This window comes from Argopecten irradians, chromosome 2 (genome assembly GCF_041381155.1).
Source record: "Argopecten irradians isolate NY chromosome 2, Ai_NY, whole genome shotgun sequence".
NCBI classification, from domain to species: Eukaryota; Metazoa; Mollusca; class Bivalvia; order Pectinida; family Pectinidae; genus Argopecten; species Argopecten irradians.
Genome location: NC_091135.1, coordinates 39,141,726 through 39,166,359, shown reverse-complemented (window position 1 = coordinate 39,166,359; position 24,634 = coordinate 39,141,726). Strand labels below are relative to the sequence as shown.

The following is a 24,634-nucleotide window of genomic DNA, read 5'->3' as shown; positions in this document are numbered from 1 at the left end:
GAGATCGTCTGGCTTTAGTTGAAATATCTCCAATGTAAAGATATGAATCATTTCCCCATTTATTGTTCAGTAGAATACAAAATTAAAAATAAAATCAGAGACTTGAAATGCGATACAGTTTTTGCTACTCATAAGCTATACAGACCATAAATTAGGAATAAAAATATTTATTTTTCAAAGTTTTGTATTTATTGTAAACATACTTATTTTGGTGCAATCAAATTTTAGCATGAAATTGAATAAGTTACCGCAGTGATGAATTATTTTATGAATCAATTGTAAAAGTCCAAAATACAAAAGGGATCTCAAAATGAAAACATGTGGAATTATCGTACCTGAATAGTAATACATTTCCATTGTGTTTTCTCACTACAGGCTAGTTTCTCAATGACCGGTACCAGGGAGGATATCGACATTAATGATCCCAACTTCTGGCAGAAATGGGCCAAAAAGGCTGACCTTGACACAGATGAACTGAAAAACAAGGTATGTATCACCAACTTTTGCTGATAGTGAAGATTTGCTGAAATGTCAGTGCTTTTAATATCAATTTTACATGTATTTATATTACCATAAAAGTTCTGACACAGTTAGAAAAACTATGGAAATTATAACCTCTGACTAGTTATTTTATTTAATTTTTAACTACAGAAATTTTCCCTTTCCCAAGAGAAAAAAAAAATGCGTCCAATGTTCTTTATCTAAATGAATGATATGCAATTGAATTGATATGCCAATTTTGAACAATATTTTTTTCCCACATATTTAACCAATTGAAATTTTCGTTTTAGAATGAATTGATCATTCAAGAGCCCCGCCAGAGGAAAAAGACAGCTCGCTTTGGTAATGACGAGTCACTGCTTGATATGTCGGAGCTGGAATCAAGCTCAAGTAACTCTGACGACGATGAAGAAGGTGAAGACAAGGGGATGCGTGGCGGTCGTGGAGGGCGCAAGAAGCGACGTGGCCGAAGGAACAAAGATGATGAAGATTTTGATGGTGATGACTACAATGGAGAAGGTTACTCGCGATCAGAATGCTTTAAAGTGGAGAAACATCTGCTGTTTTATGGGTATATACATTATCATTATAGCAGAGTCATTAGCACACTTTTCAATTATAAAAGCTTTGAAAAAGTAAAATCTGTTCTATTCATTCTTGAGAAAAAATGCAAAAGAATAATCATTTGTCTTTTAATTTGAATTTGGTACTTGATAAAAAGTAGGTGTGAAATGGTTTTGATACATTATATATTATACCTTTCAGATGGGGAAGATGGAAGGACATCATCGGCCATGGAAAATTCAAGAGAAGATTAATGGAGAAGGATGTAGAAAACATATCCAGAGCTCTGGTATGTGCTTCTAGTATTAAATGTATATGTGCTTATTTTAGCATGCTTAAATTGTAGCACATCATATAGGACAATACTGAATTTACAAACAGTAGTTGTCATAGTTTCACTCAGTGATGGAGATGTTCTTGAACGTATTTAAAGAATGGTAAAATTTGTGTGCTTACAGATGAACTTTATGGTACTAATTCTGTTTTGTTTTCTCATTTCAGCTGATATACTCACTGCAACATTACAAAGGTGATGACAAAATCAAGGAGTTCATCTGGGATTTAGTATCACCATCAAGTGATAACTCCCTCAAAAATCATTCAGGTAAAATATTTTTCTCGACTCCTCATTAAAAAACAATCCTTGGTTGTTTCATCATAAAGAACTTGCACCAATTCAGAATCGTTTAGAAATATTTCTCATCACCTGAAAAAAGTATTATTGGGTTAGAAGCTGTGTGAAATTTTAATGAGAAATGTTTAATAAATCTGTTAATTTAGAATTGTTTTGATCCAGGATTATCTGCCCCTGTCCCAAGAGGCCGCAAGGGGAAAAATAAGAAGAAAGAGGCTCTTCAAAACATGGACCAATCCTTTGCAGTTGACAAAAACAAGATTGATCTAGATCCTGAGGTAGTTCTAAGAGATGCTGGTTACCGACGCCATCTCCACAGGCATGCCAACAAGTGAGTTGTGGAAAGTGATTGAATTAATCAGGTTCACAAAGGGTCAGCGGAAATGAAAGCACACAGAATGACATGCTATTAATTTAGACATTTATGTAACAAGGACTTTTGAGAAGATATAATGTAACTGCACAGGTTGTAGTTTTGATTTGTGTAAGACACAATCTATTTACACAGTTTTCACTAGCTATTTTTCCTTACAGGGTGTTGCTGCGAGTAAGATTGTTATATTACATTAAACAAGAAATCATTGGAGAGGAGGCTGAAAAAGTATTCCAGGGCATCAATCCAAAGTAGGTGGACATCCCTATCTTTTCCTAGAAACTTGTCTATTTACATAGTTGGAAAAGAAATTCTAAGTCATTGAAATTCCATCTATCGAGTGTTAATGATCTCCAGATAATTTTTAGTGGTGAAAGAAGGGCTACTCGTGTTTGTAGACTCTTTGTTTAGAACATTCTTGATAAACTACTTGCAAAAAATGTTCTTCTAATGTTTCTGCAGAAGTGAGGCTATGTTTCTCTCTGAATCTACACTTCGCTTGTTTAAATCCCCTTAAAGAATTAAATTGTCTTCATAGTGGAAATATTGGATGAAAAGAAAACTAAATAAAACACTTTTTGCTTTGATAGTGAAATAGACATTCCACAGCCTAATGCCGACGGAGAACCTCCAACTGCCTGGTGGGATGACGAAGCTGACCGATGTCTCCTCATCGGCGTGTTTAAACATGGTATGTACCTTATAAAATATCTGTGGGACTTCACCTCAGGACTCCATAAATTGTAATCCATCACATCTGTCAATGGTTGAAATTCTTACCTGTAAGTTATGTATTTTATTTCCAGGTTATGAAAAGTTCAATGCCATTCGGTCAGACCCAAGTCTTTGTTTCCGTGCACGATGCGGACCACCAGATGGCGCTGCTCTAGCGGCCGAACAGAACGATGACGAGTAAGCAAATACAATCTTCACTATGAACATAAGTTTCCTTCCTCCCACAAAAATTGTGATTACATTGAGAATCCCAACCCCTTCAGAATAACAATTGTTTCCTTTGATTTCATGATGTAGCTTTCCCTCCCCTCAAAAACCATATCCAGACATGCTTCTTTTAATTACTAACTTTGAAAAGCTAGTAAGCTTCTGCAAATATGTACCTGTGTGTATTTCTGTGATAAAAGTGAAGGCTCCTTCCCCTGTAATTATCTGTGTGAGTTCCTGTGATGACTTGTCATGCTAATACGGAGGGTCCGCCGTGATGCTGGATGTGCTGGCGACACTGGGCCTAAATGAGTTGACACTCTCTTACTGAGGAACGCTATAGCATATCTTTGTAGTGAAGTTGAATGTGTAGAATGGCATATCTTTCTGTCTCTTTGATAGTACTGACATTAAATCAGTAATTTGATGCCAGTTGATGTGTTTTTGTAGTAGTTAAACAATTGTAAATTGATTTAATGATTTGTAAAAAGTGATTTGCTTTTAAAATAATTGAGGGTTATTTACAAAATTTTTATTTCCCATAACTTGCATAACTTAATACAGTTAACTAACTCTATTGATCTTAAATTTGACAGTGACGACTTGGACGACACACAAGGAAATGCTAGCATATCTAAAGCAATAGATACCCCAGATGAGGGATCAGTTAGCTCAGTGTCAGACGCCCTAAGTAAAAAGGGGCCAGCTGTGGGGTCAATAGGGACTCCCCAACCTCCAGAATCAGAGGGCGACAAACTTCCTTGGCCAAGTGCCTCTGACCTCAACACAAGGCTGCGACGAATGATCACAGGTTATCAACGCAATCACAAACGCCAACTCGTGAAAAATGCTCAGAAAGTCAAGGTAAGATATTCTGTCTGGTAAAGTGATATGTTCAGATATTAAGGAGAATAACTGCTTCATTGTTGCTGTCAATATAAATTAACAAATTGTTGTCCATTTAAATTCAAAGGAAGGCAGATAACGCTAATATGATGAAATACAATATAATTGCAAAATGTATATAAAATAATTTGTAACACAGAAGTTAATAGTTGTATTGTAAATTTGGAGGTAAAAGCTTCCTGTATGTATAAAATCAAGCAGGCAAATTAACTGAACTATCTGTAACAATGACAAACCATAATGAATGTGATGCAATGTTGGATGATATTCGTAATTTGGATGTACATCTAAAGGCAATACCTATTGTATCCACAGCAACTCCAGAAGCGGGATAGACTGGAGCAGGCGATAAAGGAAAGAGAGTCACAACGTCGACAGTTCCAGCAATGGTATGTTTATAGTCATTTGTTAATTGTGATGGCATGCTATGCAGCCAACTACGCAACTAGTCATAATTACACTGTATCAAATGTAATACTTTCACATACACCTAAGGTGGACCAGTTGGTGTAAATTCTGATCTTTTCATCTGATGGTGAGGAATACTTGATTTTAACTGTGTTTACTGTGTATTTTCAGTCGCTGGTCTCGACGCGAGGAAGCAGATTTCTACCGGGTGATATCAAGTTTTGGTGTGGAATTTAACCTCACGACAGGCAGATACAAATGGGATAGATTCCGTGCATTAGCTCGCTTGGAAAAGAAGTATGATGAAACACTCACCGAGTACTTTCAGGCCTTCTACCACATGTGTATGAGGGTGTGCAAAAAGTTCAAAAATGATGATGACGGTAAGAAAATCTTCAGTATATTATGAGTAGAACTTTTTAGGGGGCACATTAGTACAATTACTATTAAATATGATAAGATGTTGTTGTAATGACTTGAATATTTGATTGAAGCTGATGCAATCATCCAAAGGTGATGTAGTGAATATTTGTGAATCTGATGCGTCATCATGTAGCTAAGTTTCCTATAATGATATTGGTGAATGATAAAATGGCCTTTACTGGGAACATGTTTTTCTCAACCTGTACACACATTTTGCTTTAGACGATCTATAGTAGAATAAACCAAACAATGTCATGTTGTGTAATATCAAAATATACTGTATTTTGTCTTACAGCTCTACCTCCCAACAACATTTACGTGGAACCAATCACAGAAGAAAGGGCGAGTCGATGTCTGGCGAGGATAGACCTGCTAAACAGAATCCGTACAGACGTGCTACCTCATCCCAAGTTTGAAGAACGAGTGAAGCTGTGTCAGTCGTCCTATGATCTGCCGCCCTGGTGGATCCCAGGAAAACATGACCGTGACCTTGTCATTGGGGCTTCAAGGTAGGCATGTTCCTCCTCAATATAAGGGCAGGTGTTTTGTCACTTTGGGACTTTTGTTTTGTATACATTTAGGACTTCTGGATAAAAAGCTTTGTAGGGATAATAGACGAATTATAGCGTAGAAACTTTTTGATGGGCCAATTGCCTGATAGGTAGTTGACACAGACATGGAGCTGTCAGCATTTAATGTGAGTTTTATCTGATGTAATTTATATTAATTTTCAAAGAAAAGAAGCAAATCTGATATCATAAATTAATGATATATATGCTGTCTTTGAGGAAGAAAATTTTGTATTTTAAAGTTTGAAATGGATTACTAGGATGTTTTCAGTTTCCAATATCGCATGCCATTATTTTGATTTTACAGACATGGTGTCGTGCGGACGGACTACAATATTCTGTATGATCCAAGTCTGTCATTTAAAGATGTAGTAAAGAAAGGGGTTTTCCCATTTACAACTGAATCTCCTGGTCCTCAAGCTGGCACGAAAGGTTGGTAATTTTCATGGATAAAATATTATACATCCTACTCTATTACGATAATGCCGTGATATTCGATAACTGATATTGAGTACCGGTAGTCGGAGCTCCATTTGGGCAGTATAATGACACAACTGAATCAGCTGTCTTGCATTACCTTACAAGTGGGATAACATCGTTATTGTATTTATTATACTTGAATCATTATTTCTGTTAAAAACAGGTATTTTTTATTATAATTAAGATAATAATTTATTTGGAGATTTGTTGGTTTAAAAAAATATATACCACGAAATACTAGGATTGTAGAATAACATTCGTTTACAGCCAGTTCTCCGACGATTTGTTCAGATTGTAATTTGTAATTTAAGAGAAAATGGCAAAATTTCTGACTCCATATGAGCAGGCAAAACTTTCTGGCTGAAGTCTGTAAGATTATAAAAACAACATGAAAAATGCCTTACTTAAAGGTTGAACTTTTTTTTTTTCAGACAAAGAAACAGACAATGAATCCTCCCTAAAGAAAGAAGCTGAGATAGGAGAGGAAAAGGTGAAAGAAGAAAAGGTGGAAGGTGAAACGGACATGGAAACAACAGAAAATAAGGAAGTGTCTAATGGAGTTAAAAAAGAGGAGGAGGTTAAATCTGAGACAGAAGTAAAAGAGGAAGTGAAAGAAGAAAAGGAGGAACAAGATGAACAGAATGAGTCCAAGGACAAGGAAAGCATGGAGGTTGAAGAATCACCAGACAAGGAGGTGAAAAAAGAAAAAGAAGAGGAAATGGAGGTTAAGACAGAAACTGAAACAACGAAGGAGGAGAAGGATGAAGCTGAGGAGAAACCAGAGGTGAAGAAAGTAGAAGAAAAAGACAACATAGAGGGTGAGATGGAGGAAGAGGAGAAAAAGCCTGTAGAAAATGGCCATCTAGACACGGAGGAAGAGGAGGCTGGAAAGAAGACAGACGCTGGAGTAAAGACAGAGGAGCAGGAGGAGCCTAAGGTTCTTAGTGATACTGAGATGGTACGAAAGGTGATTGAGGCGGTGAAAGAACGACGAGAGGACCAACTTATGGAGAAGAGATTCTCTAGAGAGGATGAGGTAAGATACTCTGATAACGGTAGCTTATGTAAGTAAGTGATACTTCATTACACATTGGGAAAATAGTAACATACCTTTGTATTAATATGGGAATGTCAAGAATGTATTGGAGGTTCAAAGCATTTCTTTGTAAGTGATGGGATTTGGAATGCAATACACTGCATTTAAATATTGTTAATTTAAACTCTTACTAATTTGGAATAACAAATGTCAAATATTTTAAATATGTTTGTTTAACAAAGTGTTGAGATGTTAATTGGAGGAAATTTTATTCTCAAAATAATATCTTTTTTTTTTTGCAGGAGCTCCAGAAGTTCATGATTGCAGAAGACTATGATTCAGAACTACCTCCTGGGGAATTCAATGCCCTTGGAGCCTCCCTAAACTGGCCGAAGGTAAAAGATGCATCCATGCTTCAACACAATGTGTTGATCTTTATGTATTTTACCTTTTTGGGTTGTTTTAATGGACAATTTAATATAGACCTACTTCAGCAAATGAACCCTGCTCTGATATCAATATCCACACACTAAGCTTAAATGCTATTGACATGCGAGTATTATTATAAAAAGGATATTAGTGATAATCAAGGAAAGATAAAGTGGTGTTTGGTAAGGAGATGTGTATTGGAGACATCAAATTCAGAATAATAACTAATTTATTTTTGTGTTTCTAGGATCGTGTTGTATTCCATCGGTTAGAACACATCTGTTATTGTGTGGAGCAGGGAGAGTGGCCTTTCCCTAAGAGAATGAACCCGATGACCGACTCTCGCAGCGGCACGCCTATGGGCTCACTAACACCAAAGGAAGATGCGGAACTCAGCCATTCAGACGCCGGCGACTCGGTGTATGATGGAGTGAAGGTGATGAGCGTAGATAGATTAGATAAGGATTTTGAAGTTCAGATGACAGAGGTAGGGGGCCGACAGTTGTCGGCATGGCTTTGGATTGATTTCTCATCAGATGCCAGCTTAACTGTTTTCTGTCTTTCTCATTGGCTGCCTGCCTACTGCTGGACTCATATTTGCTGCCTAATGTTTTGCCTGTTGGTTTATGGTTTGGTGTTTGACCTAATCAGCTGTGTAACACGTTCAGGAATTGTCTGTTGGAAACTAGCAATACAATATCTTAATTATAGGTCATTGTCTGTATCTCTGATCTGTCTTTCCTCTCTGACAATTTATCTCGGGATTGTAACTGCCAAATGTAGCGAAGTTTGAATAACTGCAAAAGTGAAAATATTTATTTCTACTTGTCATTACTTTCATTCAATTATCATTGTCAAATATCTTTTAGCATGTTTAAACAAAGAATTAGTATCAGTATTAGTGGGGTTACTAGTATGTTGACAGTGATTAGGTCTAAAAATGTAAATTGGTGCAACCATTCTAGTTTACATGTAAGTGTATGCATGCTCTTGTTGTCAATATCTACTTAAAAATTTGGTATTGTTTTGAAAAGTACATGATTATGTATGTTAAGTGTTGAAAAGATAAGAAAAATTATCCATTATTTTGTTTTCCAAAGTCATAAGATCACAAGATAACAGTAGAAGCTGTATTGAGATCATCTGCTTTGAATATATTTTTGTTTGATTCGATTTCATCTTTTATATTGTGTTTGTGTTATGGACTCATAAGTTACTCTGGAATTAGCTAAGAGCATACCAGTGAATCTGTCCAAATATTTAGATTTCATAGAAGTCAAAGAAAATTATTTCAAGCATGAATAGTAATTTATTTTGAAGCCCATGAGTTGGGTAGATAATATCATAATAGAATTACACTACTCATGAATGTATACATGGTTCGTTTCAATATAGGAACTGGTACTTCATTGCTATATTATGTATGTAAAAACTGTTTAATAATAAGTTCACAAATTAAAACATTCTCTTAATTCGTAATTGATATTCAACATCTATATATTGATACAAATTTCTAAAAAAGAACTTGAAGAATTGAGATCATTGATTGATATAGCAAATTGATGTTATCAATTAAGAAAGATTTTTCATCATGGTTTGGTTGTCATGGTTACAGGGCGATGGTTTGAAGATGACATTCCACCGACGAGCTGCAGCACAAAGGAAATATGAAATGGAATTAGAACGAGAGAGAGAAAGGGATGTGGGTATGTATCATTGTAGACCTGTTGTATACTCGTATGAAGCAAAAGGGGTAGTATTCATTTCAATCATTTTCTTGACAAAAGAGAAGTCAATGGGATCAGATAACATGCATTACATTGATAGATCTTCTCCCTATGAAACAACACATTGGTACAAGTTACAAACGTTAATTAACATTAACACACTAAAACAATGATAGTCTTCCAATTTCAGATGAAACGAGATAACTCCAATAAGATTATTATATTTTAATAAAAGCAGTAAACCTTGTGCAGACCTGTGATATAGACATTGCTTACTTACCTATGTTATCCTGATTTCTTGTACCAGTAATGTCTTGAGAAACAAAATGAAATTATTTGCTCCCTGATAGGTTTTGGGCAGCATTGCTTGTGTACTATTTACTTAATTAAGAAAGTGTTTCACATTTTGAGTTGTTGATTTGTAACAGGAGGACGTGTTCAACAGATACTCAACCAAAGTTTACAGTCGACAGCGTCGAGTGACGACAGCCAGTCTGATTTAACGCCTCGTTCTCAGGTACTCGGTCATTCACCACGCCAATCACCTCATCCCTACTACTATCCACAGGTTTGTCCAGTGACCATCCAGGGTATACATACAAACTGCCTCTGTTGTCTTGTCTGCCTCTGTCACGTCGCTAGGTAGTTTTAGAGAAATTAGGCACTGAAATGCATCGCCCTTCAAACTTAGGCTGAACAGTCAAACACCATTAAGTTGCTTAGTTTCATCAAAGTAATCTTTGCACATTCTGTGTTACTGTTACTGGCTTGTATTCTACTGGCAACTGTCACTTTCTGTCAAAAGCTTATCTCCATATAATGTAGTTATAGTAGAATTAAATATAGACAGTATCTGGAACTCCTTAATTGTCATGTTAGGAATGATAACTGATTGGTATTAGGTTTTCTCATTCTATTTCAATGAAGGAACATCTCTGCAAAAGAACAATTCCATATTTTGAAAATTTGTGAATTTTTTGGTAGGACGTGTATTAAGCAAAACCAATTATGAAAGAGTAGCATATTTCTTATTCTTGAAATCGCTGTAGTATATGGGTAAGGCTCTTTAGTACTTTTGTAAAGCCTTGTCACCTGCAGGCCTTAATTGTTTTATAATTCACTTGTGTTAAAGATTAGTCCACCATACTGCATGTAAGCCTTAGTTGTCTGATGTGTGCCTTTGTAATCCTTTCCTTTTATCATGGCTTCTCCTTAGATAACTGCATGACATTATTATCATAGTCCAAACAGTATTACAGTTGTGATGATATGTGTTTGACCAACTGTAGAAACGATTAGGACTAAATGTAAGGGATATTTGGGGGCGACTTTACTATTATCACTCAAGAGATTGGGACAATTGTACTTAAATAATTTATGTTGGGATGTTTGAAAAAAATGTGATAAAAAGACCTTTAATTTTATAACCTGATCTACCCCAGAATTGTTTCATATTTTGTTGGTGTCTTTGGCAGCATGCTTCAATGATATACCACTATAAAAAGGGCAAAAGTTCCACTATACAAGAAGACACAACACGAACATATCCCAAAGTACGCATCTCGCACTACATACACACTACACACTGCATTAACCACATGTGAAACTGTCCTTACATGACCCTGGCTGTTAATAGGATGTTAATTGATCAAACAAACAAACAATTGACATGAAATCCACTGATGACCTTTATTATAGTACTGTATGGTATGACCTTTAACCCAGTGATGACCTGTATTATAGTATATGACTATAGACGTGTATACTGTATTGTATGACCTTTAACCCAGTGATGACCTGTATTATAGTATATGACTATAGACGTGTATACTGTATTGTATGACCTTTAACCCAGTGATGACCTGTATTATAGTATATGACTATAGACTTGTGTACTGAATTGTATGACCTTTACCCCAGTGATGACCTGTATTATTACTGTGTACTGTGTACCGAATTGTATGACTTATGAACCTGTTGAATTGTTCTTTATCATTTCGTACTTTGGACCTATTGTAACCTGTCCTGTTTGGTATTGTTGTATACGACCCTGTTGTAACCTTTCTACAGAGATAAGTGTAATACTATATATGTATGTATGACCCTGGATGGCACATTAGACCTAGGAGGATGCTGTAGCGTAGTGGTAAGATTTCCCCTTCTAACACCATTACATCTCTATTAATCTGTCTCCTAGTAATACAGAGTTATCTCCCGTTGTCGATGGCTATGGAATGTTTTGTCTTTTTTTTATGGTCATTCAATCTTGAAAAAATTACATAAATTGTTCTCTTATGTATTGATGAAATGACACTCGATAGCCCAACGGAAGATAACTCTACGTAAAAAAATGACTTGGCAATAACTGTACCTCTTTCGCTTCCCTTCAAACTTTGTCTCCTTATGTTCATTACTTAGTCTTTTCTTGATGAGGAGTTACCTACCTTTGGGAGTAGGAACTGTTTGGTGTACCATTAATTTGAGACAACAATGTAATTTTTTTTATGTATTCTTAATACCGACTCCCAAGGGAAGATAACTGCATATGGAAAAGACTCAATTCTCTTTTCTTTCATAACTTTTCCTAAACTTGGAATCACCTGTATACTATTGAATGAACCAGCAACAGTGTCTCTTAATTGCTTTATTTATCAATGAACAATTAATTCTACTTCTTTTCTTTGGACCTTTAAACAATCAACTTTGTCTCAAATTCTCACATGACTATTACAAACATATGTCTTTCGAACTTTTATTGTCCTCACTAATTTGTAAATTACACCATAAATCATGAGGTCATTATAAATAATGGATCATTATTTTGTTGGAAATTGAGTCCTGGTGATTTAGTTGCTTTAATTGCCTATAGATTCTATCCTTTAGCAGAAAAAAATAATATCAATAGCAATTGGTTTTATTTTCCTTATGTACATTCCTATCATCTGCTTAACCTCGTAAATATCATTCTGCATGTTAGTCACATCCATTTCTTCTGCAGATGGAAAATGTGTATAACTCATTTAAAATATCATTTATATGTTCTTAACCAATATTCTATGCTTATAAATGAAAAAAAGAAAAAGAAAATGAAATATTTTGAAGTGGTGAATTAACAAAAAAAACCATGATTATCCGAATTTGATTCAATATTAAAAGTTTACTTCACTTTTAACTGATATTTTGCTATTAGAACCACAATAGTTGATATAAATTACTGCCAACAGAATGTTAGTTGACGTGTGTGTTTATGTGTGTGTTTTACTTTGACAGACCCCAGCTGACCTCATGACAAATGGTGGGCCTGAGTTTGACCCAGTTCTGTTAAAAAGGAGCTTGGTAAGTGTCAAATCAATAATAGTTCTTAAAGATGCTCCACCGCCGACAGAGCATAAATAATATTCATCATTTGAACAATAATTGGTGTTTAATCGTGTATATATATGCCCAATTGACACAAAAAATAACACAAAATAATTCATTTCGCCTTTGGTGCATGCGCAATCATTACTTCATTCCATATAGAATATAGTGCCACAGAATTTTTTCAGGATGCAATTAATTATTTTTCATATTTTTAACTTGAAGTAAAATTAGAAGTGCAAACTTTTCAAATGTGGTAATGGTGTAAAATAAGTAACTTTTGTAACTGAAGAAAAATACTAAAGCGTTTGCTCCTGTTTTTGATAGTGAAAAAATACCATTTGTCAGCGGTGGAGCATCTTTAATAATGACCTTGTCATCCTCAGTTTAAATGGATTTTGCTGTAAGCAAATGATTATTGTGAAAGTTTGATATACAGTAAAACATGGTTATGACGAACCTCTGGAGACCAACTCAATCGCTTCATTATAATCATAGTTTGATATATATGTACTAGGAACCATGATAGGGAATGAAATTGACTACATTATAACCAGGAATTCTTTGTAAGTGTGTTTGTTACGTTAGAAATGTGTTTTACTGTAATATGATTTTCAAAGTCAAGTTTAGAAATCTATCTATAAGTAACTTTCAATGAAATGTATTTGATATCTATACTTTCTGTAAATAAACAGATAAAACGTATAATATCATCAGGTCGTTACTTCACTTCAGATAATAAACAGGTAAAACTTATAATATCGTCAGGTTGTTACTTCACTTCAGATAATAAACAGGTAAAACTTATAATATCATCAGGTTGTTACTTCACTTCAGATAATAAACAGGTAAAACTTAAATATACTTCACTTCAGATAATAAACAGGTAAAATTTATATATCAGGTGTACTTCATTCAGATAATAAACAGGTAAAACTATAATATACATCAGTACTAATAAATAATATACAGTAAAATAATATTCAGGTCTAACTTCACTTCAGATAATAATATTGTCAGGTCCTAACTTCACTTCAGATAATAAACAGGTAAAACTTATGATATTATCAGGTCGTAACTTCACTTCATATAATAAACAGGTAAAACTTATAATATTATTAGGTTGTAACTTTACTTCAGATAATAAACAGGTTTACTTCATTGCAGATGGAACATGCACTGATGTTTCCAGAGAGAAGGCGAAGAGGTCGGAAAAGGAAAGCTGAAAAAATGGCAGAAATTGCTATGGCAGAAGCACTGGCTAGACGTAGCCAAGCACGAGCCTTAGTAAATGTAGAATGTGGTAAGTAGATTTAGATAGCCACCAACATTAATATTCATACTGCTGCTGAATATTCATTATCAAGGGGTTTATGATAGTGTATAATTGGACATCCTCGGTAACCCAGGCGATATATACACTAACGTTAATATCCCCTGGGAGCAATCGCGACCTTCATCTCGAACTCCTGAATAATTAATGAGGCATTTTCATTGGTTCCGTCACGCACACCCATCGCATAAACATTTGACCAATCACATTAGACTTAACAAAACCGAATAGGTAGTCTAGAAATAAGGATGGCGTCGCCCTTTCAGTTTTCGAGTGTATTGGAACGATTTGCCATTCCAGTACTAAAAGAATTTCAAAAGAAAAGTTTTGAGGCTTTATTGGAAGGAAAAGATGTTTATCTGTCGGTGAAGACAGGTGGGGGTAAGAGTCTGTGCTATCAGGCCTTTCAACAATTATGGACAGAAAAGAATGACGGAGATCCAAATTGTGCAGTGTTGGTTATTTCACCACTTGTTTCAATAATGAAAGAACAGAGCGACTTTTTAGAATCTCGAGGCTTTCGGGCCACTTACATTGGGAAGGACTCGTCGGAAGATAATGACATTTCACAAAGTTGCCACAGAAGCGGCATGTCTTCATGGGCGCAGCCATTGATATCCATAAATATTTTCCCTCCAAGCCTGAAGAGTTCTCATTTTGAAAAAGTTATGTTGATTGGTTACTATTTATAGAATGACGTCATTGAAACGGAGCTATGAGATCAAGTACGCCCACGGGTTGATAAGTGGAGCGTAGTGTAGTGCGATCACCCGTGGGTCTCCGACGATGATAATTGGACTATAGGAAAAATATTCATTATTCTGTTGAACATTAATTACCTGTTATTGGGTTTTTAGGTCACCTGAGACGAAGTTTACATTATCGACTTCTTCTCCAAAACTGCTGAGGCAATTTCAATGAAATTTTGCACAAACCTTCTAAGGCGTAAGGCCAATCAAAATTGTGAATTATATGGTCCTCGCCCCCCAGGGGGCTATGGGAGGGGCCAAAAGGGGTAAAATTTCAAAAATCTTCTTCTCTACTCACAGATATGGTACAATCATATCTCTTCATAGATAGAAAGGTCTTAAGGTCCTTTACAAAAATTGTGAATTATATGACCCTGAGGTCTCTAGTTTCCCCCTGGGAAGGAGGTTAAGTTTACTATAGTTTATATTGGGAAAACACATTTTTGAGCATCATTTGGTCATTTGTAATAGGAAATGAGTCAAATGTTGTCAGAATTATCAGTATGAGATGGCCATTTAATTCTATTAACAAATTTTCTATGACTGACCCCCTTGGGGCAGAGGGGCGGGGCTAAAAAAGGTCAAATAGGCTAAAACTTCAAAAATATTCTTCTAAAATTCTGGAAATGGTAGAATCAAATACACTTTATAGATGAAAAGGTCTTAAAGTATGTTTTATAAAATTTGTAAATTATATGACCCTGGGGTCTCACATTTCCCCTTGGGGAGGGGGTTCAAGTTTACTATAGTTTATATAGGAAAAACACATTAATGAGCATTTTTTGCTCAATTTTCATTGGAAATGAGTCCAACTTGGTAAGAATTATTAGCCTGAGATAGCATTTTAATATCATATCCATATTGGTCCTTGCCAACCCCCTGGGGGCAGAGAGGCGGGGCTAAAAAAGGGTCAAATAGGCTAAAACTTAAAAAAATCTTCTAAAATTCTGGAAATAGTAGAATAAAATTATTATAAATGGAAAGGTCTTAAGGTGTTTTATAAAAATTGTGAATTATATGACCTTGGGGTCTCACATTATCCCCTGGGGAGGGGTCAAGTTTACTTCAGTTTATATAGGAAAAACATATTTGTGAACATTATTTGCCCAATTTTCATAGGAAAGTAGTCAAACTTGATTAAAAATATTAGCCTAGGATATAGCATTTTAACATCCATATCGGTCCTCGATGACCCCCTGGGGGACCAGAGGGGCAGGACCAAACAGGGTCAAAATGATTAAGATTTCAAAAAATACTTCTAAGTTTACAGGTTTGATGTAAGCAAATACTCTTCATAGTCTAAAAAGTCAAATTTATAAATCACTGACTAACTTCAAAGCCCAGCATATAGTGTTTATATGTCTTTAATTTGTTTCATTATTTGTTGCATTATATATTCTAACTCAGGTGACCGTTAAACCCATGGGCCTCTTGTATGATATTGTTAGATTGGGTATCTAAAAAAGAAAAAATAATGCTGTTGAATATTCATTATCTATCATGGGGTTATACAATATTATTAAATTGCCAATAAAACAAAGAAAAAAATAGTGCTGTTGAATATTCATTATCTATTATTGGGTTTTACGATATTGTTTAATTGGGTACATGTATGTAAATAGAGAAAATATGCTATTACATATTTATTATCAATCCAGTAGTATATGATAAATGTTTAAATGGGGTAGTATTGGACGATAACTTTTGAAGCAAAATATTTTAAATACGTAGTTATGGTTACAATTTTGTGTTGCAGAAGCCCGGGTCCCTGTGATAAACCTGGAGGATGGTAGTCGGCTGTCGGGAGATGAGGCGCCATTGAAGAAAGATCTGGAAAAGTGGTTAGACCGTCATCCAGGGTACATGATTGACCGACCAGGGGATATGGAGGAAGTCGAGGACTTCTCAGAAATGGCAGCATTACAACGGGTAAAATAGCAATTCGTAAACTCGTGAATGGGGAATGAATGATATATGATAAAGTGTAGAGCTCATTTAATATTCTCATTAAAATTGAGGGATCCATCAGTTTTCAGATGGAAAAATAAAGTTTGCATTTTTAAAAAAAAGGGGGGGGGGGGGGCAACGGCCAATTAGAGAGTAATAGAGATTCCTGAACTTTTATTCATAATTATCTGTTAGAAAAACATTTCAATAGAAATCTTGGATATGAGAGCTAATATTCATATTTCTGTACACCTAGGAAGTTTCAATAATCCATTGCACTATACCTAGCATCCCTTCCACATGTAGCCCTTAGTAATCTATCGATTCCCATCTGTCATTAGTACACTTTGTTCTGTCCTCTCTCTTAAACGGTCAGTACAATTTTACACTTTGTGTTAAACAAGCAACATTTGGTGACATTGCTTTGCTTGGAGAAAAAAGAAGATTGTTGATTGAGTTTAGAAGACAAGAGAGATAGGTGCTCGGCAAATTATCAAATTCAACTGTCGAGATATTCTTGTTGATAACTCAGGTGGACCGTTAAACCCATGGGCCTCTTGTATGATATTGTTAGATTGGGTATCTAAAAAAGAAAAAATAATGCTGTTGAATATTCATTATCTATCATGGGGTTATACAATATTATTAAATTGCCAATAAAACAAAGAAAAAATAGTGCTGTTGAATATTCATTATCTATTATTGGGTTTTACGATATTGTTTAATTGGGTACATGTATGTAAATAGAGAAAATATGCTATTACATATTTATTATCAATCCAGTAGTATATGATAAATGTTTAAATGGGGTAGTATTGGACGATAACTTTTGAAGCAAAATATTTTAAATACGTAGTTATGGTTACAATTTTGTGTTGCAGAAGCCCGGGTCCCTGTGATAAACCTGGAGGATGGTAGTCGGCTGTCGGGAGATGAGGCGCCATTGAAGAAAGATCTGGAAAAATGGTTAGACCGTCATCCAGGGTACATGATTGACCGACCAGGGGATATGGAGGAAGTCGAGGACTTCTCAGAAATGGCAGCATTACAACGGGTAAAATAGCAATTCGTAAACTCGTGAATGGGGAATGAATGATATATGATAAAGTGTAGAGCTCATTTAATATTCTCATTAAAATTGAGGGATCCATCAGTTTTCAGATGGAAAAATAAAGTTTGCATTTTAAAAAAAAAAGGAGGGGGGGCAACGGCCAATTAGAGAGTAATAGAGATTCCTGAACTTTTATTCATAATTATCTGTTAGAAAAACATTTCAATAGAAATCTTGGATATGAGAGCTAATATTCATATTTCTGTACACCTAGGAAGTTTAATAATCCATTGCACTATACCTAGCATCCCTTCCACATGTAGCCCTTAGTAATCTATCGATTCCCATCTGTCATTAGGTACACTGATTGCTCTGTCCTCTCTCTTAAACAGTCAGTACAATTTTACACTTTGTGTTAAACAAGCAACATTTGGTGACATCGTGCTTTGCTTGGAGAAATAAGAAGATTGTTGATTGAGTTTAGAAGACAAGAGAGATAGGTGCTCGGCAAATTATCAAATTCAACTGTCGAGATTAAAATGCTTGTTGATAGACATTTTATTGTAATCCCAGATGAGATGTTTTTGACTGTTGTTTTAACCCTACTGATGTTGACAGTTACAGGAAACCCCGGAGCGGAGACGAGGACGGCGACCTCGGGTGGACCCAGCAATGCTGGATCCCAATAAACTAACGGGAGATGAAAACGTATCTGTAATTCACAGACTTACTGGGAAAAAGGTGAGTCAGTCATTTTTCTCCCATAACTCTCATCCTGTGGTTGCTAGGGATAAGATAACTATCCAACACAGAGGTGTGTACGTCATCAAAATTATCATTCATTTACAGAAAAAATACACTAGTGTGATCATAAAATGGCTATTAGATGAAGTCGACTTATATTTAACTCATTCATCCTGAAGACACATTTGAACTCTTCTATTTCAACACTTGGAACATTCCACAGCTTTGAATAAATTTGAGATAATCGTTTTAATTTGTACTGAGAATATCTTTTGTAATTTACAGATAACTGGTGCTAAAGCTCCACCTCTGAAATACCTAGCCGAATGGTTGGAGCAAAATCCTTTCTTTGATGTTGACCCTAAGTGGACAGACCTAGTCAAAGCGAAGGTAAACCATCATGCTATTCTATTGCACAGAATTCTATGTGTAGTTACTTTCTTTTATGGTCTTGATTTTCAATACAATGTCAGGGATATTGTTAGCCTTTACTATCGCATATCAGCCAGGATGCCAGTGATTGATATATTTGATATGCTAGTTTCAAGGCACCTGTGATATAATGAAATTGGACATTGCTCTTGAAAGAGTCCACAATTTTTCATTTTGTTAATATTCTCATAAATACTACTTGTACATGTAAAATGCCGGTCTCATATTGCTTAAATTCTCTTTATAATTACTGACTATACGATAATGAACAAAATCTTAAACTGGTGACTATATCCCAAATAATTTTGTATTGCAGGGGAAGCTTCCCAAATCCTTATTGTCGCGAGTGGTCACACCTTCAGAGAAAAGAGGACGTGGGCGACCTCGCGAAAACCTTCTATCACAGTCTGTACTGGCTGGGGAAAACCCATTCACATCCATGGCAGGATTCTCTGGGATGTCCTCTCCGGGCATGATGGCTGGCTATCACAAACTACCTCTGGGGATGCCCTTTGGGTCTCTACCTCCACTCGGAATGGCCAATCCAATGCTTGGATTGGCTGGCTTTATGCCTGGACTAGCTACCTCATCACTTACCAAAGAGTTTGAATCTTCTTCAAAGAAAGATAACTCTCCTAATAAAAAGGACAAGTCGGATTTAAAATCTGCATCTAGTAGTTCTACTCCCACACCCCACCCATCATTCCCGAACCTTATGTACAATCCACTTATGTTCAACCCATTGCTCGCGGCCCAGGCACAACACCTAGGGTTTTCTCTCCCTACCAGTCTTCCCACGTCGTTCGCTTCACTGGCTGCTCAGTCAGCCATGATGAATGGTCAAGGTGGCGATTCAGACCTTGAGGAAGGAGAGATTAAACGTTACACTCCAAAACAACAACAGGATATGGCACAGGATCTCTCTGTGAAAAAGAACTCGGAGCCTTCTCCAAAGCGACCACGTGAAGACCGTGAAAAATCCTCCAATTCTAAAGTGCAGGTTGACCAGGAACAGCCATGTGATCTCTCAATGAAAGTTAAACCCAAGGAACATTCGTCTCATAAAGAACAATCAAGGGTTCACCAACGAGAACCAAGTAAAATACCTCATCACAAAGTACCTCATAAAGATCAGTTGTATAAGGAACACCACAAAAGTCATCATAGGGAACACCATAAAGATTCGCACCATCGAGAACACAAAGACTCGCACCACAGAGAACACCACAAGGAATCGCACCATCGAGAACATCACAAGGATTCGTCACACCACAAGGAATCACCGCACCACAAGGAATCATCGCACCACAAAGAATCGTCGCACCACAGAGAACCCAAGGACTCCCACCACAAAGAAATAGATAAAGAAGAAGCTTTAGAACTGTCTCAAAAGGATTCCAAAGATTTCACCAAGGTGAAGACTAAAATACAGAGCTCTTTTAAATTGAGCAGGATTGTAGACTCGTTGAAAGACAAAGTGAAAAAAATGGAAGATAAAGGCAAAAGTAAAAAATCGAAACTTGACAGTATTTTGTGTAAACTTGGTTCCAAGGTGGATGGGGATGAGGAGAGTAGTCAGTCTAGTGTGACACAAGAGGGCAGGGATGAAGAGGCCAGTGTTAGTATGGAGGGCATAGAGGAAGATGTAGGGCCAGACCCAGAGGAGGCTAATCCCGGGGTGGGGCCCGAGGAGGCTGCTCCTGAGGGGGCTGGGCCTGAGGAGGCTAAAGAGGATGAATTAGAAGAAGTGGAAACAGCAGCCAGTGAGACTGAGAACAAAGATATGGCTGAAAGTGCATTAACTGTTGTTGAAGACACTGAGAAAACTGGCGGGGAGGAGGAGAAAGAGGAGGCTGATTCCTGATGTGTTGTTCCCTTCAGTCATTGTAGTGCAATACACCGCCACAGACCTCCCCAGAACTTTAGTTTACAACGGCTCCCTTTTCAGTGTGTGAATGTGTTTGTAGAGGAGTGTGCGAGTATACTGTGATTATACATCGGATGTGTTGTGAAACTTGTAAAATTGGCCATTTCTGTTACTATTATTATTCCTGTGCGATTTCAGACATTTTCAGGATGTATTTTTTTCTAATTTTGAATTCGTTTTTGCGAAAAGTGCATATCAGTGAACAAATATGTTTTTTGTGTGCCCTCTCGATCTTACCAGCAGCTGGTAAACTGTTTACCTGTTTGTGGTTATTCATCTGTTTCTCACCTCACCCAACCACAGGTGTCACTATTCATATTTAGGCTTGGTTTTTTCGGCTGAGGTAAAATTCATTTCCCTCACCGATTGAATTTGAGGTAAAATTCATTTCCCTCACCGATTGAATTTGCGTTTGATACGTTTTGTAAATATTGAGTCACAATTTATTTTGTCAATTTTGTCTATAATTCATTTATAGGTGTCTTGATTTTTAAATGGTACCCAGGTTTAACTTTAAGATACTGGTAACCAGTCATAAATAAAATGTACTGTAATACCATGTTCAGTTGACAGTGTCTTATATATCGACAAAAAAGGAAAAGATCACACAAAGTGTTGTTAATAAACCAGTATTTTGAACCAAAGATGGCTTGTGAAATACACAATCAAATTAGATGTAGTTTAATGGATTTCATTGTAATAGTATAGAATTGAATGAAAATAGCAAGTCAAAACATGTGGATAAATTATGAATAAACGTAATTTTGATGACCTTGATATTGGCATTTGAACAAGATTTGTGTGTATTGGATTAAAACATGACTGGTTGTACAGTAGGTAGCACAATTATAATGATCTCAGCCAGGGTTAGAGGTACGACAGAACCTCCCGGGACCTGACCGCTTGTCTTCTGGGGGCTGTGTCGATACCTTATTTCAGGGCTACCCTAGCAGTTTTAGTATTCATTTGTTAATTTATTATGAGCATGCTTATATTAGCACCATCCTATTTCGTAAAGTTCTTTCAACAGATCATTTGTTGCACATCCGAGTGAAATGTACAGATGTATACTGGAGCAAACTAAGTGCTAAGTATTGGGTTGCTGCTAACATACGTATGTTTAACAGCCATTGTTTTGATTCTCATGTAGCATTAGATATCATTCTCATACTCTAGCCAGCACTGTGGAAGTCTGTTCTTCTGGTGTAGTTCAAGATTCAACGTTATCATCTATATAGAAAAAGTAGCCATATACTGATGTGCTAAATAAGGTGATGTGTCCATACCTGAAGATTTGTCTTGTACAAAAATTCTGTGAATTTTAACAATGTTGACATATCATACATGTAGAAGTGACATGTTTGGATAGAAAAGTAGTCATCTGTACAAACTTGATGACATGGTATTGGACTGGAGAACAGACTTCCTTTCTTCAGTGTTTAGCTATTCATAGACCACCATCATTGTTTCTATACTTCAACCATTCAGACTGTACACACTATGCACTGTCCACCATCCAATATCTACAAGGTTATATTTTCGCTCGATTTGAATAAATACATTCACTGCAAGATGCTAGCAATAATAAGAATAGCCAAATTGAAATGTTCTTTCATTTACTTTTGCTGTATATGGCATAGTTTTGGTTCACCCCTGGAATTTGATAATGGATTGTTCTCGTCCTTGAGCTAGAAGATTCCAAATACATCTTCAGAAGTAGATGAGCACAAAAATAAAGCCCTGTTTGTGGTATTGGACAGTATATAAAGTGAACAGCACACTATCACAGGGACTTTTAGGCTTACAAATATACCACCATTCACAGTATAAAGTTTGTTATACTGTACTGATATTCCATCAAGCATACAATTCATGGATTATTGTTTTAATAAAAAGGTTACGGTAACATCAACCATTTTTAAGCCAAATTATGTACTTTATTTCATGTACAACGGTAAAAAAGATGAAATAAATGTCAGATACTGTATTATTAATCCTACAAGTCCCTGTGAGCCGCTAATATTAAAATTGCTCAGTTTCACTCAGGTGTCTATGTTGAACTAGTCCAGATAACCATGTCATACGAAATGCCAAATGCAGTGCAATTTCCTTTTGATTATCTAACCAAGTCTAATTCAGAATAATTAATTCCATCATTACTATTATAGGTATTTAAAATGTAGTAAGTTAATCAATCTATTCTGATGTCGTTTAGTAGTATAGTAGTACCTGAACTACAGGTAGTTCGAAAGTACATGATAGTTTACAAACAGCTCTATAAAATGGAATGTGAAGATATTTCATCAAATGCAAATTGCATTAAAAACATCTTTGATATTGATTATTGATATTTTAGGTTGTTTTGTTTCGTTTCACCCTATTAATCACTGCTGTACGATGTTTGTGTACGAATATAGGTGTCAGTGTATTGTAATATGTACAGCATACATATCCAAGTGTAAATAGTTCACCTTCACATGTTGTTCTTGTATGAACGTTGACCTCGAGTCACACGATTCAACAGTAGGAATTTATATCAATTGATGATTTAATATTTTCCAGATACCATGGTTACATTTTTTTGTTCTCTTAAATCAAAATGTTAATTGTACAATGAAATGTGTAATGTAAGTTATTAAAATCTGATAAATTATTGACAATGTTAGTCACATGGTTGCCGCTACATGAGAGATTTTCCTACTGTATTAGCAGTGTGAACTGTATGGGTGTATTTATTGAAAATGACAACAGATTGTATGCATCATTATTTTTTATTAAAAACATGGATTTGGTGTGGCATTTCTTGTGTCTTTTTTGTCCTACTATCAATATACATATATACCGGGGAAAGCATTAATGAAAACGTGTTCTGTGTCATCTTTCAGTCCAGAATTAAGTCGCATGCTTCATCTGACATTTAGGAGACCTTACAGTGTATTTTTGATACATTAGTTGAGAATCCGTCAAATCCAGGAGAATTAAAAACTTTTCGGATCTGGCACTTCATTTCACCAATGAATTTAGACCCAATCCAAAATCATTAAAGATGCTTTACCGCCGACAGAGCATAAATGACACTTATCATTTGAACAAGAATTGGTGTTTAAGCATGTATATAAATGTCTTATTAGAACAAAAAAATAATATACCCTAATTGTTTTGCTCTTGGTGCATGCCCAATCACTAGTTCATTCCATATGGAACATAGTGCCAAGGGTTTTTTTCTGGATGCAATTAATTATTTTTGATATTTTTATAGCTCACCTGGCCCAAAGGGCCGGTGAGCTTATGTCATGGCGCGGCGTCCGTCGTCCGTCGTCCGTCGTCCGTCCGTCCGTCGTCCGTCCGTCCGTCCGTCTGTCCGTCAACATTTCCTTTAAATCGCTACTAGTCATAGAGTTCTGCATGGGTTGTAACCAAATTTGGCCACAAACATCCTTGGGGGAGGGGGAACAGAACTTGTAATAAATTTTGGCTCTGACACCCCGGGGGCAGGAGGGGCGGGGCCCAATAGGGGAAATATAGGTAAATCCTTTAAATCGCTACTTGTCATAGAGTTCTACATGGATTGTAACCAAATTTGGCCACAAACATCCTTGGGGGAAGGGGAACAGAACTTGTATAAATTTTGGCTCTGACACCCCCGGGGGCAGGAGGGGCGGGGCCCAATAGGGGAAATATAGGTAAATCCTTTAAATCGCTACTTGTTATAGAGTTCTGAATGGAATGTAACAAAATTTGGCCACAAACATCCTTGGGGGAAGGGGAACAGAACTTGTATAAAATTTTGGCTCTTGTCCCCCGGGGGCAGGAGGGGTGGGGCCCAATAGGGGAAATAGAGGTAAATCCTTTAAATCGCTACTAGTCATAGAGTTCTACATGGATTGTAACTAAATTTTGCCACAAACATCCTTATGTGAAGGGGAACAGAACTTGTATAAATATTTGCTCTGACCCCCCCGGGGGCAGGAGGGACGGGGCCCAATAGGGGAAATATAGGTAAATCCTTTAAATCGCTACTTGTCATAGAGTTCTGAATGGAATGTAACAAAATTTGGCCACAAACATCCTTGGGGGAAGGGGAAACAGAACTTGTATA

General features: G+C 36.3%; 1 protein-coding gene and 1 non-coding gene across 4 annotated transcripts in view; both read left to right on the top strand.

Annotated features, from left to right (window-relative positions):
• LOC138315435 (chromodomain-helicase-DNA-binding protein 8-like) overlaps positions 1 to 23,327 on the top strand; it is a 49,279-nt gene extending 25,952 nt beyond the window's left edge. The window contains exons 20-43 of one of the 3 annotated variants that reach the window (XM_069256464.1): positions 376 to 486; positions 792 to 1,072; positions 1,267 to 1,354; positions 1,567 to 1,669; positions 1,862 to 2,030; positions 2,234 to 2,323; positions 2,663 to 2,763; positions 2,879 to 2,984; positions 3,611 to 3,878; positions 4,236 to 4,309; positions 4,500 to 4,711; positions 5,047 to 5,260; positions 5,628 to 5,752; positions 6,232 to 6,836; positions 7,139 to 7,231; positions 7,513 to 7,752; positions 8,881 to 8,971; positions 9,421 to 9,560; positions 12,263 to 12,328; positions 13,520 to 13,655; positions 16,191 to 16,363; positions 18,051 to 18,173; positions 18,462 to 18,566; positions 18,925 to 23,327. In XM_069256464.1, coding sequence (XP_069112565.1) covers positions 376 to 486; positions 792 to 1,072; positions 1,267 to 1,354; positions 1,567 to 1,669; positions 1,862 to 2,030; positions 2,234 to 2,323; positions 2,663 to 2,763; positions 2,879 to 2,984; positions 3,611 to 3,878; positions 4,236 to 4,309; positions 4,500 to 4,711; positions 5,047 to 5,260; positions 5,628 to 5,752; positions 6,232 to 6,836; positions 7,139 to 7,231; positions 7,513 to 7,752; positions 8,881 to 8,971; positions 9,421 to 9,560; positions 12,263 to 12,328; positions 13,520 to 13,655; positions 16,191 to 16,363; positions 18,051 to 18,173; positions 18,462 to 18,566; positions 18,925 to 20,472 — 5,262 coding nt within the window. In that variant the 3' untranslated portion in view covers positions 20,473 to 23,327. Of the gene's footprint in view, positions 1 to 375; positions 487 to 791; positions 1,073 to 1,266; positions 1,355 to 1,566; positions 1,670 to 1,861; positions 2,031 to 2,233; positions 2,324 to 2,662; positions 2,764 to 2,878; positions 2,985 to 3,610; positions 3,879 to 4,235; positions 4,310 to 4,499; positions 4,712 to 5,046; positions 5,261 to 5,627; positions 5,753 to 6,231; positions 6,837 to 7,138; positions 7,232 to 7,512; positions 7,753 to 8,880; positions 8,972 to 9,420; positions 9,561 to 12,262; positions 12,329 to 13,519; positions 13,656 to 16,190; positions 16,398 to 18,050; positions 18,174 to 18,461; positions 18,567 to 18,924 lie in introns of those variants that run through there. The other 2 variants (XM_069256460.1, XM_069256463.1) reach the window with 2 other exon arrangements.
• LOC138317108 (small nucleolar RNA U6-53/MBII-28) lies at positions 3,249 to 3,350 on the top strand. The gene has a single exon (XR_011207728.1). It is a non-coding gene; the product is annotated as a small nucleolar RNA U6-53/MBII-28 (small nucleolar RNA).
• Positions 23,328 to 24,634: the final 1,307 nt, after the last annotated feature.